General features: G+C 34.4%; 1 protein-coding gene across 1 annotated transcript in view; it reads left to right on the forward strand.

The window, feature by feature from the left end:
* The window catches only part of VCAN (versican), a 98,084-nt gene extending 79,173 nt beyond the window's left edge, over positions 1-18,911 (forward strand). The window contains 3 exon segments of the mRNA XM_039875008.1: positions 11,723-11,867; positions 16,611-16,793; positions 16,938-18,911. Coding sequence (XP_039730942.1) covers positions 11,723-11,867; positions 16,611-16,793; positions 16,938-17,065 — 456 coding nt within the window. The 3' untranslated portion in view covers positions 17,066-18,911.
* The last annotated feature ends 1,501 nt before the right edge of the window (positions 18,912-20,412 follow it).

Below are 20,412 nucleotides of genomic sequence, written 5' to 3' on the forward strand. Positions count from 1 at the left end.
AAAAAACTAGTTATACAGCCAAGCATAATGCGTCTTACAAGGTTATTAACCCAAAGGAAAACAGGTGTTCCTACTGGAAAGATGACAATTTTGTCTGTGGTTGTCCCAAGAATACATTTGCAATAAACTTTAGGAAGAAAAAGTGGAGCTTTAGAAAACCAACAATGACTTGAAACTGAAAAAGAATTTTTTTTTCAAGATAGGCACATATTCTACCATTATAATTTTTGAAGAGAAATTACTTTAAAGAACTCTATTTTTCAAATCCAAAATGTAGTGAAACAAGCAAAAGGAAATCTTACTGAATGTTATCAGCTCATTTTATTTTTTAGATTGCTTGATCAAAGATGAATTGTTGCCTAAGTTTGGACAGAGCTCATTTACTCATCCACTATCCAAGGCCATTCTTTCAATCACAGCGGGAGCTAGACAGCAGGAAACACTATGGAAGCATTTTTGTATCTCTACCTATACGACTTCTAGCAAACTCAATTCACAACTCTCTTTTCATCTATAGTCTATAGTATGTCCACGCACACTAATTAGGGAGATGTTGGAAACTATTAGGCACCTTAATCACATTACTTTTTATAACTTGCTTTCCTACCTAGTGGTTTAAAATCAACCCACAGACCACAGAGATTTAAAGCTGTTACAACCCCTCTCCCTCCTCTTTCTGACCTCTCAAAATAAGATTCTCATAAGGGGAATTCTTCATGGTCTGTGTTGCTCCTTTCTCTCTTGCTTTCACTGAGTTCCCCAGCACCATCAAAGCTCACCCCTCACCACTGGGGATCTGATGCTTCAGTGGATCAGACGCAGTTACTTCAAAGAAAAATGTCACCTCACATAGCATTGTCCAGAGACTGAAGATTGAATAGAACTGACAGTTCAGTTCCCTTTTTAAAATGCTGAGGAGCTTTTGGAAAGTTTGATTTGTTTGGTAAAAAAACAAAACAAAACAAAAAACAAAAAACAAACCTCTGATTTTGTTCTTATGCATTAAAAAAAACCACAAAAAACATTTTCTGTCTCTCACATTTTTTCTTTAGTCATCTCTACTTTGTCAGCACTTAGTGTTGAGCCATGCAAGGCTGCTGGCTTGTCGGCTTTCTAGGATGTAGTCATGGCCTTCTCTTTCTCTCTCTCCAGTGTCCTGTTTGGAGAACATAGACTTCCTCTCCTCTGCACTTGTCTGCATCTAGTCAGGAAGTTCTTGAACAAGTTACTAATTCACAGATTAATATACATATTATTTTCTAGTTCTAGCCAACTCATCTTCCCCCTGATAGTTATGAGATAGATTACAAAAGGTTAATTGATAGCCTTTTGTACTTAAAACTACTTAAAAACATTTCTAGACGATAATTGAATTTTATCTGTAATCAGCATGGTCCAACACTGGCCAAACTGGCACACCTAGAATCTGGGACACCTACTCGCCCTCCTAGTTAGAGTTGATGCATGAGACTAGCCAGATTGGTTGTGGATTTGATCCAGAGGGCCTTTTCTTCTTTCATAAATAAACACATCAGCCTGTCAAACCAAGTATTGTGAGAAAAACCAGCTTTGAAAAAGGTAGAAACAATAAAGAAATAGCCCTTAACCCAGGAAGAGACACTTAGAAGGGGCAGAGAAAAGGAGTAACAAATCGCAGGCCATTATTCTTTTTTCTGCCGGAATGAATCGTTATTACCCTTTTATAAACACAAAAGTTTCTAGCCTCCTCCGTCTCCCAGATGTCTTGGACATTGAAAAGAGAATTAGGAGTATTAACTAATTCCTGGTGTTTTCTAATCTCCTTTGTTTCTGCTTGTTTGAAAGGATTGCACATGATTTAGCAGGAAAAATAATGCAAAACAAAACCCACAAACCAAAAACTTAATTTTACTTTTTTTACCTGAAAATCTTAAAATACTTTCTATAAAGTATTTGCAGGTGGATGTGCATTGGAGGTGGTGTGCTTTTAGCTCCAGGTCAAATGCCACTTCTCTGTGAAAAAGTCAAACTGCATACATATCAACATTAATTTCATTATGTTAAACCTCACAGGCTTTATTATTAACCTAAAAGCCAAGGGAAACATATGCTGTTTCCTCAGCCTTTAACACATTACTCATTAGTAAAACTCTCAGTTTCTTTCCCACAAAAGACCACTGAGCTCCTAATGAAAATTTTTACTTGTGTCCCAGTTCAATTTGATTTGAAACCGAGAATTAGTTCTTCTGCTTCTACATGTGAAATGTAATGGCTATAGGGTGGTTCTAGAATACAAAACTCTCATCTCCACCTTGCCTTTACTTGAGTGCAAATGGCTAGTGTCAGGTCAAACAGTTGGAAGAACAATATTTATCTTTAACTGGAAAATCATTTCATAATTGAGATCATCTAAAAAAGAAAAAAAGAAAATTTATCAATTTAGTGGTTCCTTCTCACAGATGATTTTCCAACAGTGCTCTACGAAACTTTAAAATCGCATACATTTACATTTAATTGCTAATAAGTTTAAAGCAACGAGAAACCATCGAAAAGGGAAAGAAAAAGAAAGAAAAAAGGAAAAATATCGAATAGGGTCTGGCAGTTTCACTTTGAGTTTGGATTGTTAGCACCTTCTGACTGAAGACTTGTGCAAACAAGCATGGGATGAAGGAGCCCACTGGCACCCATTTATGGCAGGGATTAAATGCAAGCGGCTCCGTGGGACTCTGCCTGGGGCCCTGTCTCCAAGTGGTCTCACAGTGGGAGTAACTCACATCCTTTGGAAAATGCTGTTGATAATTACTGCTTTTGTAGGGCAGTGAGCTCACTATTACACAAGATTAGTGCTGTACTCAAGAGCTGGCAGATTGTCTCTCCTGCACAAATATTTGCCAGCTAGGAAAATAATGGGCATATTGCCACTTTAACAACTATCAGGAGACCCAAAGTTAGTTTTTCTTCTCTTCAGCATATTCATGTTTGTAGGATTGGACTCCAGGCTGCCTGCCTAGGGCAGTGACACCAAAACAAACGTCTCTTTCTCCTTTAAAACAAAGCTGCTCTTTTCCTTTCGGTGGTTCAACTAAAAGACAACAGCAAAACCATAACCTCCCTTAAAACATAAATAAATAAGGACCCAGACCAGAGTAACCTTAAGCAAGTACAAGGATCAGAAGACAGTCCATTTCTACCTCAGAGGGAGGTCATTTGCCCCAAACAAGTTAAATAAAACAAAGTTAGACATACCCCCCACAGACTGCGAACAAATGCCTATTGTGTCCCATAGCCATCTGGGGGTGAAAAAAGGCATTTTAAAGTTACCAAATGTTTTGATTTCTGTAATAAGTAGTCTTCCTAGCTTCCTTTCAGATAAACGTTTGACCTGTGTTCTGAAAGGCTGGGGGGTAACCCAGAGTAGTTATTCTGAATTCTTTACTTAGTGAAAAGGTGGCTTCTTATCTGTGTGTGTTTCAAAGGAGTAAGCCCTCCTCTTGGGAAAGTGTTTTCTATTTGGAGTTTGCTTTTATACTTTGGTGGTTATCTGCTCACCCTTGGCATCAACTGCATTTGGATGTCATTTGTAGCTGCGGGAGCAAAGATGATAAGAGAGGCTGCACACAGAGAAGTCAACTTTTAGTACAGGTGTCATGTTTTCATGCTTACTCTAGATAAGTTTTTACCTAAGACCAAACTAAATGTGAATCATACTGCAGATATTCATTTGTGTGCATACGTGTTTATGATCTGCCCTGTTCTAAGGATTTTAGGTAGATGTTATAGATTTGGCTTGGTTTGTAATGCGATTTCACCATTGATGTAAATCGTGATAATTTGAAAAGGCAAAATGGAGAAAAATAAGCTATTGTAGAAGAATATTTTAGTCAAATAGAAAATTCAGATTATAGCTGCAATGGCCTGTAGCAGAATAAAATGCAATCAAGTTGGCAAATACTGTCTGACTGAGGTCTATCTTCTAGCGAAGTATTCTTTTTCTGCTTTCCCTCACAAAAATGAGAGGACATATCACAGATAATCCTTCCCTTTTTTTTTTTTTTGTCACCAGAGTAAATAATTACGATTTTAGGGGACATTCTAAATTCTATTTTAACAGTGACTTAGTTTGATGGATTGATATCACCACCTAGTGGCCATATTGTATTTTGCTTTTTAAAATTTCACATTCCTAGACCTAGTGTGTATGAATAATATTCACTGTGAATTAAGTTCCTGTAGCATAGAGTTTAAAAATTCTAGCAAGAATTGCATTTTATTGTGAACTAAAAGATAAAATGGGAAAAAAACATGATTTTTCAAATGCAGCATGAAGCTAACACGTGAAGTCACGTGCTTCATAAAATCCTAGCAACTGAGGCAAATATTAGTACCAATCTTTCCTGTATCTTTGCTTTATATACAATAATAAACCCAACACAAAGTTTTCTTTTGCTAGTTCCCTTGGTATGTGAACCTAGAGGACTTTTTTGTTTTCGTTAACGAAAATTTTTTATAATGAATTAAATCAGCAGTGTTCGGCGGGGAAGAAGAGTAGGTGCAGAGTGGTGACTGGACTGTTCATGGAAAAAAAATTGCAACTTGAGGCTTTCGTAAATTCTCTCCAAAATTACAATAATATAATATGTCATAGAATAGTTTCACTAGACAAATGTCAAGGATGTTTTTTTTTTTTCAATGCAAATTGTATTGTTTGGTATTTAGCCATACTTTGTAAAGAATCATAGTATTTCTTAAGCAAGAATGCTTTGATAGCATTAAAGAATAGCATCCCATTATTGGTAGACGAAAAATAAAAGCTGTGTTTCCATCGAGATTTAAAAAAACTTCAGCTTGTAGGCCAGAATTGAAGCAAAATACCACACCGGTAACTTCAAAAGCGCATAACGCTTCGCCGTTCCAAAATTTTGCTTGTTTCGTACATCAGCCGAAACTTGAATCCGCCGGAAAGGCGAAATAGTAGCATTTTTTTGTACGGCACAAATGAGCGGAAACTTCCCTTACTTTGCACGAAGGCGGCGCTTGCTTGGCATGGCGCCGGCCTTCCAGTAGCTATGAGAATGCACTTTAACCTGGGCGCTCGTTTTTCTCTGGATGCCAGCGTGTATTTGCTGTATGCTACTCTGCTAACCATTTTGCTCCGGCATCACTACCATGCGGGTATGAGACGCTGGCAAAGATGCGCCTTGAGTAAAGGCATCCCAAAAAGGCCTTGGAATCGCTTCCTCGCGCCGCGCTTAAGGCTGGCGCTGGCAAAATTGCCAGGTATTTGTACGGCGTAGCGGCATGCCTGCGGCGGGTGTGTGTGTGTGTGTGTGTGTGTGTGTGTGATTAAGGCAGTAATCTCTCAAATTTGTGACTCAAAAAAAAAAGACCTTTAATTTTATCTAGTGTCTGTGAACATTCTTTTTTTTTTTCTTTTCAGTGTAGGAAAGGAAATCAAGAGATTCTAAGCAGAAAGTCTAACCCTTTAGAAGAACTGGTTAGTGCCCATCGATTATTCTTCATAATTATTTGATCAAGTTAAATAGCAAAAATCACATTGAAAAGAATTTGAAATGGGTCAAATATTGTGAAGAAGGGCTAGTTATTAAGTTTGGATTAAAAAATAGTTGTTTTGAAAACTTATTTTAAGATGCTGATAAAAGGAATTTAGAAACAAGATTCTTTAATGTTCTGGGAATTCCTTCTCTAGGAAAGGTTGAAGCATGACCTTGTATCTTCAGGGTTTTAATTTTGAATTGACGTTCTCTTTTAAAGACTTTTAAAAAAAAATCTTAATGTGGATAAACAAACACTGTTTCAGAATGTTCCTTGGGGGGATAAGAATAAACCACTCTGTGGTTCAAGAACCTTCCTTGCTCCACACCTTTCATTTTCTCCTTCCAGCTGTTTGCATATTTCCTCATAAATCAATTTGCTTTTACATGTATCACCTAAAGGACCAAATAGGATGTGACTGTCACAGCAGTAACTGACTAATAAAGGTTGGTCATGTTTTCTTTAACTGAAAGCAGTGCTCAAAGCAAACTCTTTTTTTAAAGCAAAACAAAGCTCCTGGTATATTTCTAAATTTTGTATGTTTCTAAAAAATAATGCTTTTTTTAAACCTTACGAAAAAGGCAGTTATCTATCTCTGCATAAGAAAACGGTCAATTAGTTACACTATTTTCTTATAATCAGTTTATTTTGTTCATACTTGTGATGCTAGTTATCTGCTGAGATTTTAAGGCCATTGATCATGGCCCTATGGCATGTATTTTAAAGATAAAAGGTGTCTGGTATCTCTGAATGACAACTGAGACTCCTAGACACTATATAATCAGAGATTCACCTTGAAAGGATGTAAACCCTCTTTGAGGTTAGTAGACTGTCAGTAACTTTCAAAAGCAGAAACCTCACCCCTACTCTCAAGCACACATATCCTTTTCCTCCAGCATGTTGATTGAATCAAGTTGGAGTCTTGCAAAGAGCTAGAAGGGAGAGAATAGCTCTTCAGCAATTCTGCTTGAGAAAAATTAGTCAAGTGTCTCTTAGATCTATGAAATTGAGGTCACTCTCTGAGAGTGAAGAATGTTGGCACGCAGAGAAGTTCTGCATGCTCCAGAAGAACTGCAGAACAATTCTTCGCTTTTATGTTGATTAAGACCGAAATAAATTTTTGACAATAAAATAGTGGATTATTTGGAATAATCTAAGCATTTATAAAGTTTGATAGATTTTAATGAATAACTTCAGTCTTCTCTGTGTTTTTCTCCTCAATATTAGTCTTCTCTGTGTTTTTCTCCTCAAAATCTAACTGTACTTAGCTGTTAGATTTTGGCTGGAGTTTTTTAAATTATTTCATGCTTTTGACAACTGACTTGCTTGAATCCAATTGGGAAGGAAAGAAAGAGAAAACAATAACTGAAAAGTTACTAAATCAAATTTAATTAAAATGGTTTTCTTTTTTGGCACTTTTTTCTCAGATACGAAGGGGTAGTCATTTAATTGGAACTCTAAAAATAAAGTAACTTTATCATATAATATTCAGCATTAACCTGTTTCATAACAGGTATAAAATAATTACTTCTTAATACAGTGCAAGTTCATTATAGAACATAGAAAGTGTTACATCTGAGCTAGCTTTACTCTACATCAACTATTTGTGTTTTATGTCAATTTTCTCTGCCATCAGAAGAAAACAAAACTGAAAAGTAATTTAAAGTTCTCTTTCAGATGTAATATTGATCTAATTCTGGTCTCTGGAGGAGGCAACAAGAGTTCAGAGTTTGGGATGGGGAGCATGAGTCTCTGAGACATAGACAAATATGCAGAAGTCCCATCAGCATTTATTTTTGTCAACTGTGTTAAAATGAATTCTCCCCAAGTTATATTGGCTTTTTGGAATAATTCTTAGTTTGCCCATCCAGCCCTAGAAGAGCATTGATCCAGGCGAGATCACTCAAGATGTTTGCTTATAATCTCAAATGAGGAGAAAAAACTTCAGATGGCAGTGGGGAAGTATTCTCTGCTAATTTCAAGAATTTGTATTTCTGTGTCTATGAAACACTGTCTATATGAAAGAGGCTGTATTACGTTCTCATAACTCAGACTTGGTTTCCTGAAGAGAGATCGCTTCCTCACATTTAACTTTAGTGAAAAAACTACATTATTAAAGCTAAAGTCAAAGATTTTTTTTAATACTCTTTCTTCCTGCAAGTGATGTTAAATAAGGCTGTAAAGAATTTATGAGAAAACAAAGAAAGTTGTTCAGAAAACTGGAGTTTCCTTTACTAACTCAGTTTGGCAATAACATGGAGCAAAATCAAAGCATCCTAGCCAAAATAAATCTTCACAATGGAGCTATCAGATATGAGGTAATAGTGTGACATGCCTGCGGGTATCAGATACTCTTGTAAAACCACAGACCTAAAATTTGGTCCTGCACCATTAATCCACAGCTCTGCCAAGCAACAACAGAGAACACACGTTTTAAATCACTGTTGCAAGCCAAATGTAATTCCCACCAAACATAATTAAATCTTTTACCAGAGGTCTGAGTCTGGGCAGCTTATGCTCTGAGAATCACTTTGATGGCATGGAATCTGAATCTCATTTTGGTGTGAAAATGGATGGTTATTGTTCAGAACAAGAAGAAATATCAGCTGCAAAAGATAGGGCTATCAAGTGACTTTGGTAACTTGAAGTGATATTTGTCAAGGTTAGATTAAAAAAGGGTTAACTAAGAAATCTGTAAGTCCTTTTACAATGTTCGTTTTTAATGATTAGAAAAATAGTTCACGCTCACTCTAGGAAGGCTGTAAATTATGTGAGAATGTATAGAATTTTGGTCTCATATAACTCAGATATAAACTTTATAACATTTTACTGCATTTCCTTTTGGTCTTTTACACACACACACACACACACAAACACACACACACACAAAACTGCATCTGAGAATGTGTAAAATTTAGATCATTGCGTGTTTTTAGTATTTTGCTTTTTGATTTTAACTGAACATGTTACTATTTCCCAGCCCCTTACATATTCTTCAAAGACAAGATATCTAATGGCTACACAATATTCCATTTGTCTGGCTATACCATAATTCATTGAGTATATGTTCACTCTATAGATTGTTTCTTATTTACTGCTGGCATAAATAGTATTTTACATCAAACATGCTCACATCTCGAATTATTTTTTAGGATGGAATTTTAAAAGTGGACTTATGATGTCCAAGGGTAGAAGCTTTTTGAGGCTCTTGATATGTATTGCTAGCTGTTTTCCAGAAAAGTTATTAACTTCCACTAGCTATGTCTGTGATTGCCTGTCTCACCTATCATTTGCTGCTATCAAGCAACATCTTCGATTAGGGATAGGTATGAATAGGGAAGAATGCAACATACTTTGTGGTTCAATATTTCTAAATATCAAATTATTTATTGAACAACACCAGTAAGTGCCTAATATGGTTCCTAGCACTGAGGATACAGTATTAAACAAACAAACAAAAAACCCAAATTCCTGTCCTCAATGAGCTTACATATTACTACGGAGAAAAAAATAAAATAAGTAAATCGGATAAGATATTGGCATTGTGAAGAAAAACATAGCGAGGAAGGGAGATGGGTAGTGGTGGTTGGATGAACATTACACAATTTGCACATACTATTGGGATGTTTGAAATTTTCCACCTTTGAGGACATTTCCTGGTTTCTTGTAAGAGGTTAGTGAAAAAGTAAGTTGGAAAGTATTGAGCTCTGAAATCCAAATTAAATATTTGAGGAACTCAGGAATCTGTGACCATAAAAGGTATTAAATATTAAATGTAGACTTTCGTTAGTGTTAAGAAATTTCTGTTCTTTTGTTTATTATTTTTATCCTACTTTAATTCATCTGTTGAAGACGACTTAGCTATACATGGACGACAGGCTACATATGACTTTTGTGTCTCTGCTTTGTTTCTCCATTTCCTTGCCTATTATCTATTCAAGGAGAGTAGGGAGGAAAAAAAGGCTTGGTGGGTGGAGGGTGAGAAATAATATAGGAAGGGGAGTAAGCAAAGAAAAGGAAAATGGAAAAATTATTAGAAGCCCAATTCAGAGCAAAGGTCAGTGCCTGGTTGCAGGGACACCTGCCAGTCAAAAAGTGCTTTGATGAGTTGTCTTCTAAGCTTCCTTAACTGGGCTGTCTGAGGGGTAGCTCAGTGGTGTGATTCAGGCTACTAGAATCGGATGTAAATTATCTAATTTTTGGATTTGTTTTTTTACCAGAGAAATAAAAGTAACCCTTATTCTGTATTTCTAGGGAGAAAAAACACCTTTATTAAGCTTTCCTTAGTTCTTCACAATTTTATCACTCTTCAAAGACTCTTTTTTTTTTCTTTTTACAAAGCAAAGATCTCTAGTCTCCTATCATAATTTTGGCATAATTTAGGAGAACTTTAAAGCCAAGCTAAGAAGAGATTGAAGGAAAAGTAAAAGTTCTCTTAATCCTAAGATTTTCAAAGTTTAGTCTTCTCACAAATTATTTTATCAAAGATTTAGGTTTTTACCATATTTGAAAGTTTTAAAAACCGTGTTTTTTTCTAAGAAAGAAAAAATTACAGATATTTTCTATTAAGTTTATTAGACATTTTTAAAAGACATAAAAATAGCTATGGTGCTGCTGAGAGTAAATAGTAGGACCATTTTTTTGCATGCTCTGAATTGAGAACAATCGCCTTAATTCTTAGATGTCTTTCTTCTCTAACTTTATCTTTCCCAAATAAAAATTTCTTCACTCATTGTTTCAAACCACAGACTTATTTTAAATTTAATTCAAATAAAGACTAAGATACGTGTAGGCCCGGAAAAGATAGTTATATTAACTGTTGTCACATAAATCCAAATCTATATTTCTGCCATCTGATGGAAATTTGTTTCCATTGTCTTATCAGTGTTAGAGGTGATATAGACTAACAGCGGGCAAAGCATAGTGGGGAAAATGATACTCAAGTTGAGCCGGAAAGGCACTGAACAAACAAACTTGTCCCATATCACATTCTAGTTAGAAGACCCAAAACTGGGGGGGTGAACTCTTATTTATAGCCCAATATTATTTTCATCTCATCAATGTTTATTATTTTTTAATACAGATGGGGCTGTGTTTTTCATATAATTATTGGTTGTTTTGGAGGCAACATTTTAAAATAACAAAAAACTGAACATAAACCAAGGAACTTAACATCTCTAAGGTTGAAATTACTCCCGATCTTGCTGAATTGTTGTAAGAGACAACACATAACAAGTACCTAGAAGAGAGCTTCTTTCATTGTAGACGCTGAATAAATAGAATGTATTATGGTGACAGAAGGCAAAGGAGATTTCCAGTTATAGATCATTGCTCAGAATGGAGAATCAATAGATACCATCTAAACATAGAGATATAAAGGTAACCTGTAGAAAAACGTCAAATCAATAGAATTTTTTCAATGATCTGAATATATACAAATGTATATAGTAAGATACATTTTTAAAAGCTTATCTTTTATATCAATATGCATAAATGTGATAAATGTTCCTATTAAGAGAAAACAACTTCCAGATTAGATCATAAAGCAAAACAACTATATAGTACATATAAGATCACATCTAAAACAGAATAACTCAGAAAGGTATAGCAAGTAAACACATAAAATAAATATAGCAACTCTCTCAATTTTTTAACCAAACAAATGAATTTGGATAAAAATAATCACATTAAATAAGACAAAGAAAAGTACTTTATAGTGGTAAAGATAGAAAAGAAAGAACACAAATTTTATTGTGTTATAATCAGAACTATATAAATTGTATGTACACATAAGGGCTGGAAGTAAACACGATAGACCAAAGTGATGAGATTATGGAATTTTTTTCTTGTTCATTTCTATTAATGCTGTTACAATGAATAATAATACCATGATTGATTTCTTAAATTGAGTACTGATTATAATTTAGAAATCTAGAATAACTAGAATAAAATTCCTGAGATATATCTCATTGTCAAAGAAGAAATACATATTCGTTAAAGATTTTTAGATACATATATCTTCCACTCAGAGTATGAGTCTTTTTCTTTAGCACTACAATCATTTCAGCTACCTGGTTCAACAGAAACTTTGAGTCTATTTTAATCTGATTGTGATGTGATGTTGCTGTCACTTTTATGATATGCTGCTCTTTGACCATCAAGTAGTTATCTTCTCTCTCTATTTTTACAGCAATATGAGAACTGGAGGCCCAACCAGCCAGACAGCTTCTTTTCTGCTGGAGAAGATTGTGTTGTCATCATTTGGCATGAGAACGGCCAGTGGAATGATGTCCCCTGCAATTACCATCTCACCTATACTTGCAAGAAAGGAACAGGTATTAATTACTCTATTAATAATGTATACTTAATTTGTATTTCTATTATCAAGTGAACTCAGGAAGACTGAACTTCATTCTCTAAGACACAAACTGGATATGTCCTGTACATCATCTCTTGTTGCTCTGGACTATTTTACTCTTACAATACAATTGAAAAGTTGGTTTTCAGTAATGTTTTCACCATAGATTTCAGATGCTTAAGATAAAATGTAGCATTATGTAGAAAAACTATCTCCAAGTGTTTTTAAGAAAAACAACAGCCAGCCCAAGGGCTGAAAGACCTGTTTAGTTTGTTGAGGAAAGCATTAAAAAAGAATTGGTTGCAACATCTAAAAATCGGGATATATCATAAAATATTCTGGAATTTTTACTTAAAAAAAAAAAGAGCATCTGGTACCATTTGACCCATGTTCAAATTTGTCCATGGTGTGAAGCGCCAGAGTTGAAAACCACTGCCCTCCCTCTGCGGGGTCATGGGAGCTGTTCACTGAAGTCCTTCCCTGTTTTTAACTGCCTGGTATTTGTAGGCAGTTGAGTTCTTTAATCGTTTCCTTAGAAGCTTATTTTATGCTTATAAACCATGGAACAAAAAAGCCACCCTTACATCTAGTTGAATGCCTTCGAGGTAGGACAAAATAAAAACATTTATAAAGTTAAGATCCATAATGAGGAGAATTGCTTAATTGACATTAAAAAGAACACATTAAGAAAGATGATTTTTTAAAAGTGTGTTATGTTTATCATTGACCAGTGTGTTTGAATTTCTAAAGCATACTGTATAGACGTCTTCCTTAATCCGATAGAAATCCATAAATATTTTTAACCTGTTTGCAGTTGATAATGATGTTGAATATGAATATTTAGTCTCTAAGCATAGACCTTTACCTACCTTGAGTAAGAGTATAAAGTACAAATGCAAGCTATAAAATCCATTTGATTTGTCTTTAAATATAGAAATAACAAAACTACAAATACATAGCCTATAAATATTTTAGGAAAGACTCAAACACCAATAATGAGAAATGCTATTAGAATAAAGAGAACGCCAAGATACACAAAGCTCGAATGAAACTCAACCACTATTTGTGACCACTTTGCTATTCTCTTATCTAAATTAGAATTTATTCTGAATATCCTTTCTATATGAGCACCTTTCCTGACTATGCACAGTACTTCAGCATTTCTGCAATGAGATTTGTGAAAATAGCAAATCAAGTGTCTGTTTTCCCTGTTTCTAATTAAGAAGTCTTTAATGAACTGTTTGTCTTTATCCAAATGTCATGTTTGCTTTCTCAGATCTCCAAATGGTTCTTAGAGACATGCATTTCATTTTATGATCCAAACATTCTTCTATTTCCTATGTTATTTTTTCCTGTAGCAGGGTTTCTCAACATCAGCACTATTGACATTTTGGGCCAGATAATTCTTAGTGGTGGGGGGCTGTCCTGCACATTGCAGAATGTTAAGAATCACCTCTGCTCTCTAAGCACTGAAGGCCAGTAGCATTCTCTTCCATTCCACATTACCCCCTCCCTTTGCTTTGTGACAACTAAAAATGTCTCTAGACATTGCCAACTGTCCCTGGGACGGGAGGGAGAGGAGGAAAACTAACCCCAGGTTAAGAACCACTGCCCTTATAGCTAAAAAGAATTCATAAACCAGCATCACAGTTTACATTTTCCAGTGGGGAAAGAGATTAATAAAATGTTGGCTCTAATTCATTAAAGGAGGAAAAACAAAACAAAACAAAATAATCCTTGTGTTTTATCTCCTTACTGCCTGATTTTTATTTACATAGATTTGAATCTTTGTTAATCAGTACTCTGGGGAATTTTATGAATTTTATAAAAGTCTATAAACTTTTATGAAAGATATTCATTTCTCCTTTCAGATAGTTAAACATACAGACTTAAGTAGTTCTATTTTTAATTAAATACTTGTAGAGAAGGATTATAATATATACAAAAGATATATATATATATGTATGTATGTATTTTAAAAGACGCCTCAGTGCATGCTATCCACAATTCTTGGGAGCACCCTACAGAATCCTTCCAATTCCATTCATTTACTTCCCAATTTCAGCCATAGATAATGACTTAATTTCTTACTTTTCTCTTTATTATTATCACATATGCTTGTATCTATATATAACAAATTGTTTAGTTTTACATAATTTTGAACTTTATGTAAGTGGAATCACTTGTGTCTTGCATAATGTTTGTGAGATTTACCTGTGTTGATGCATGTAGCTATATTTCTTAATTTTTGCTGCTATATGGTATTTCATTGTATGACTATATAACATTTTATTTATTGATTCTCCTGTCAGTGGACATTTGGGTTATGTTGTGCTTTTACTATTATGAACAATGTTTCTTTGAACATTCTTGAACTTGTTCCTGGTAGACATTCGTGAGTTTCCATAGGGTATTTTTCCAGGAGTGAAGTGCTGAGTCATAGGATACATGCACCATCAAATTTACTAGAAAATGCCAAATTATTTTCCAAAGCGGTTGTACCAATTTGCACTCCCACTGGCAATGTGTGAGATGTTCTGTTATTCAACATCTTCGCCAACATTTGATAATTTCGGACTTTGACATTTTTGCCAATCTGGTGGGTATAAAATGTTATCTCTTGTGATTTAATTTGCATCTTTTTGAATACTTTTTTCATGATATCTGTTCATATACTTATAGGTCATTCATGGCTTTTCTTTTATAAAGTTTTTGTTCATGATTTTTGCTTATTTTAAAAAATTGGCTGCTTCTCATTTATATATTGATTCGTAGGACTTAGTTTTATATTCTAGTTACTAATCCCTTGACAGTTAGATATTGTGCAAATATCTTCTTCTAGTTTGTAACATGTCTTTACTCTTACACTATAGCACTTTTTGATGAACAGAATTCTTTATTTTGTTGCATTTTCCTTTATGATTTAAACAATTTTATATCTCAAAAAATCCTTACCCACCCTAAAATTATAAAGATAGTCTATGTCATTAGTGCTAAGTGTTTATAGTTTTACCTTTTATATTTATACATTTAAACCATCTAGAAATTGATTCTCCATACTTTCTCTGAGGGAGGGAACTAAGTAACTTTTTTTCCATATAAAATACCCAATTGTCTAAGTGAAAAAGCTACTTTTCCTCACTGCTCTACCATGTCACTCTGTCAAATGTCAAGCATATATGTGTGGCTCTACTTCTGATATTTGCCTGTCCTTGACGATATTTTAGCTTTATGTTGTCTTCATATATAAATAGATTTAGAAGAAATCTGACATTTCTTTCCTTAGAAGTATAAAGATAACTTCTAATTTGTCAACATAGCACAGAATTAAGTATAATGAATTATCTAGTTGATAATTTTTAACCTTCTATATTGCTTTGGTCTTATTCTATCTGATACTTGCTAGTATCTAAACCATGGTGTAGGCTTTCCATATTACAATTACAGGCATTGAAATTGCGGTTATCATTGAACCACATACATAGAGTAGTTTATTAATTGAAAATGGCAAATAATTATAGAAATCTCTGTTTATAGGAATTTGTGAAGATCAAATAGTCATATGTGCAAATATTTCTAATTTCTTAGTTATAGATAGTATGACTTTATAATTTATTGTTAGTCTATCTGACTAACAATTTCTAACATGAAATATTGGATTGTGTTTCATTAAAGAAAACTTTGTTATGGGTCAATATGTTCCAAGATGTTTAGTCAAGTAAGTTAGAGGAATTAAATATTTAAGTTAAACCAAAATTTGTCATTGCAAAAGAATGTAGTTGCAAACAGCTTTCTGAGTATATAAATAAATTTTATAGTTGTAAACTTTTAGGATATTGACATTCAAACAGCTTGGTACCAAGGTTTCTAATAATTACCCTCCCATTGAAGAATTGCATTATTACACAAGAGAATATAACATGTTCTTGTTATGGGCCTTGTGGTGTCATAATTCTTAGGAATTGGATAGGAAATGCCATTTAGGGAAATTATATTTAAGTTAAATTATGTTTTTATATGAGATATATAGCAAAACATAGTCACTTAATAAAAGTTAAACTTTAAAGTATATCACTTAAAACAAGTACACCAATGATGAATAAAGCCGTAAGTTCAAAATCAGTTGAATCTGTATGGAGACAGAGGGAAACTAAAGATGATTACCATGTCCTAACTTTCTCCCTGTCTCCATACAGAAGACAGAAAGAGTAAATAAACTTAAATGGAGCTGGAGATATTTTACTGAGACTTAAGAGTCCATATTTTGTCCATATTTTAAAACTATGATATTATTATAGATTTTAAGTTTTTTCAAGGCGGTGACAGCAATAGTCAATTGTTATTGTTTATTTATTAGTTTATTCATTATTGTTCCAAGTGAAGGAGAGTAAATAAAACTTTGGATGGTGTTGAAGACAATACTTCCAGGCCACGTGAGACAGGTGCTTTTTAATTTGGAATTTTTTAAGAAAAGTGACCATTTAGCCCTATGGTTCTTTAATAATACACAATTTAAAATGACATAATCTCAGATTTGAACTAGGCCCAGAGCCTCAATATTTAGTTTTATTTTTCCTTCAAAATTTTCAATTTGTTAATTCTGATTGCCTTTGACGAAGGTGCTTGATTGGGTAAATAAAGAGAGAAAGAGAAAAAAAGGGACGCATACTAATAGAAATATTTAGATTATTTGGAAATAACCTAATTTACTTTTCTTTAGTTGCTTGCGGCCAGCCCCCTGTTGTAGAAAATGCCAAGACCTTTGGAAAGATGAAACCTCGTTATGAAATCAACTCCCTGATTAGATATCACTGCAAAGATGGTTTCATTCAACGCCACCTTCCAACTATTCGTTGCCTAGGAAATGGAAGATGGGCCATGCCTAAAATTACCTGCATGAACCGTAAGTGGTCCTTTAGAAAGAATGGACAACCGTGCTATAACAACTACTAGACGTCCTCATTTACGGCTGCGGTATTGGTAGTTTAGGGTATGGAGCAAGTAATATTGTTGTGTTTTCTTTCTTTCTTTCTTTCCTTCCATGTAGCATCTGCATACCAAAGGACTTATTCTAAGAAATACTTTAAAAATTCTTCATCATCAAAGGACAATTCAATAAATACTTCAAAACATGATCACCGTTGGAGCCGGAGGTGGCAGGAATCGAGGCGCTGATCCCTAAAATGGCGAACATGTGTTTTCATCATTTCAGCCAAAGTCCTAACTTCCTGTGCCTTTCCTATCACCTCGAGAAGTATTATCAGTTGGTCTGGATTTTTGGACCACCGTCCAGTCATTTTGGGTTGCTGTGCTCCCTAAACATTTTAAATGAAAGCATTGGTATTCAAAAAGAAAGCAAACAAAATGAAAGAAAATGAGGGCAGAGAGTAACCATTTCCAGCCTATCTGATTTCTTTAGTTTTCTATTTGCCTTCAGTGCAGACCATTTTATAATGTATACCAGCCTACTGTACTATTTAAAAAGTTCAATTTCAGCACCAATGACAATGTAAATAAGATGATTTAATGTTGATTTTAATCCTGTATATAAAATAAAAAGTCACACTGAGTTTGGGCATATTTAATGATGATTATGGAGCCTCAGAGGTCTTTAATCATTGGTTCGGCTGCTTTTGGTAGTTTGTTTAGGCTGGAAATGGTTTTACTTGCCCTTTGACTGTCAGCAAGACCGAAGACAGCTTTTCCTGGACAATTAGCAAACACAAAGTCTTGTAGGTCACACTGCACTGTCTCGGTGTGGGTGCAGTTTTCTGCCATGTGATGCCGAAGCCTGGCTAATGGGATCCTGATGGACCTCGGGACTGCAATGTGGAACTCTTCTTTGCTGCATTCCTTTTTCTCCACTTACAAGAAAGGCCTGAATGGAGGACTTTTCTATGACCAAGAGCATTTTTTAGGGGTCAAAGTGCTAATTATTAACTCAACCAGGTCTACTTTTTAATGGCTTTCGTAACACTAACTTGCAAGATTTCAGATCAACACATTTCAAATGGATAGAGACCTAGGGCTCTGGAGGGTGGGGGATTGTTAAAACAACACATTCAAAGAAAGAAATTTTGTATATATAACCATTTTAACCTTTTATAAAGTTTTGAATGTTCATGTATGAATGCTGCAGCTGTGAAGCATACATAAATAAATGAAGTAAGCCATACTGATTTAATTTATTGGATGTTATTTTCCCCCAAACCTGAACATTGACATAGTATGCTAGTTATTTTTTCAGTGTTAGCCTTTATGCTTCCCTCACACAGTTTGGAACCATATAATCTAGATACTTTGTCCCTGATTAAATAATGTGATGGATAGAATGCATCAGTGTTTATTACGAAAAGAGTGGTGAAGTGTAGCTTTCAGTAGTAGATGGTGTTTGCCCATTCTAAGCAAAGAGCATTTATATAGAAATAATGTAGGCATTTCTGCCTGTTAGGTTGAGTGTATGTCTTGAAATGTCTTCCTATCTCTTCCCATTTGTTTTCTCCCCTTTATTTGAATAAGTGACTGCCGACAATGATTTTGAATTATTATCCACTTAATTTAATGTTTAAAAAAAAAAAAACCTGTAATGGAAAGAAGGCATTTAGGAATCTTTCTCTAATTTCAGTTAGAATGACCTTAGAAGAGTAGATAACAAATAAAATGCAAATAGCAAAAGAACAATTCCACACTAATTCTTGTTCATAAAACCCTTTAGCTTAGAAGGAATGACAAGAGCTACAATCATTCACAGTGTCTTTAAGCAAATTCTCTTGGTTGCTGCATTAACTGAAATCCACCTTGGGTATTCTAGAGCACAGAACAACATTGTGTCAACCTATTAGGTTTAAAATTTTCCTCTTTCATTCCTATGCACATGATACGTTCCTGTATTTATATTATAACATGTATAGTATAAAATGTGAATGATTGTGGGGGTTTTTTGTGACTGAAAATCTAAAATCTTTGTAACTTTTTATACTTGCTTTTGTTTCACCAAAGAAACCTAAAGTCCTTCTTTTACTATACTGTGACTGGTCTGGTTATTTACAACTGTAAATCTTAATGTGCACCAACATTTTTACATTCTAGTTCCATCACTGAGTACAAGCTGCTGGCCTGGACGAAATAATTTCATGGCTAGCAGAGAGGTGATTATATGTGTACCTGTAAAAATTGAGATATTAATTATAATAATGTTTACATATACATGCTTGCGCATTAATCTCAAATATGAAAGAAACATGTAGTAGGAAAAAGTGATAGCTCAAATTTACTGAATGTTTCCTATGAACCAGGCCAAATGTTTTATGTGCATTATCTCCCAATAAGCCTGTGAGAGCAGTACTGTTACTCTCTGTTTGATGATCAAATGTAGAATACTCAAGTCATTTGTTCAAAGTTATGTAATTAGTTTGTAGGGCATGCAGATAATCTCTAGAGCCTGCATGGTATTCTCAAGAAATATATAAAATACTATGTTCCTAACTGTTATACATTTAGGAAGTTAATTTACTGGCTAGAAGATCATACCGAAGTAATAATCAGAAGATGTCAGGAACATCAAGTTTCTATCTATCCAAATATCCATCCATTTCTTCATTTTTCATTCATTCACTATTTATTAAGTACTTACTGTGTGTCAAGCATCATACTGGGCCCTGGAAATTCAGCAGTGAATAAGCTAGACAGGTCTCTGCTTACCTATGGGATTTATTTTACAGCCCACTCTATTCAATATTTTTATCGATCATTTGGAAGAACAAATAAAACCCTTATATGTTGTGCAGTTGTATAGAAAATATCATAAAGTACAAAGGTGAGTTAAAAATTATTTTGAGATTTCTTTCTTGGAATGTCAGAAATATATGAGAAGTTGGGCATGAATAGATGCAGAAAAGAAGAAATTCTTTTCCTTGCTGAGTTTGTCGTTTTAATGTGTAATCTGTCATATCTTTTACACAGACCTTTAAATAGAAATTATCCAAGAGAGTATATAAGAATCTGCATTGCTCATGCATAGATTCCCTTTAGATGTTTATAAACCCATCAGACAAATTTCTATTGCTCTAGGTGTGAATATTAGAGACTGTTGGATGTTCCATTACCCAGAATACTAGATCAGAGTGAGAACTTTAAGGAGAGTTTCACTACTCAAGTCAGCCAGAAGTGGTTTTCTATTCATTTCTAAAGGCTAGGTTACATATCAGGGGGAAGAATATGCTCCTACCATAAGGGACTATTTAAAAAGAGGTGGTCTTCTAGGGTAGTTGAAATGGAAAAGAGGTAAAAGAGATTGTATAGGGAGGGATACATCATTGTAATGTGATGGCAAGTAGACCTTTACCAATCTTAAGTAAATTTTCAATATGATACAGGAAGTAGGAACTGGATTAGCCTTGAACTAATTGCCTAGAAGTCATATATCATGTAAAATAAAGTTATAGAGTTTGGAAATGGACAGAAAAAAGGTAATAGTTTGCATAAAGTTTCAGAGTTGATTTTGTGCATAACCTGTCTATGAA

Source organism: Pteropus medius, unplaced genomic scaffold (assembly GCF_902729225.1).
Source record: "Pteropus medius unplaced genomic scaffold, Ma_sr-lr_union100, whole genome shotgun sequence".
In the NCBI taxonomy this organism is placed as follows: domain Eukaryota; kingdom Metazoa; phylum Chordata; class Mammalia; order Chiroptera; family Pteropodidae; genus Pteropus; species Pteropus medius.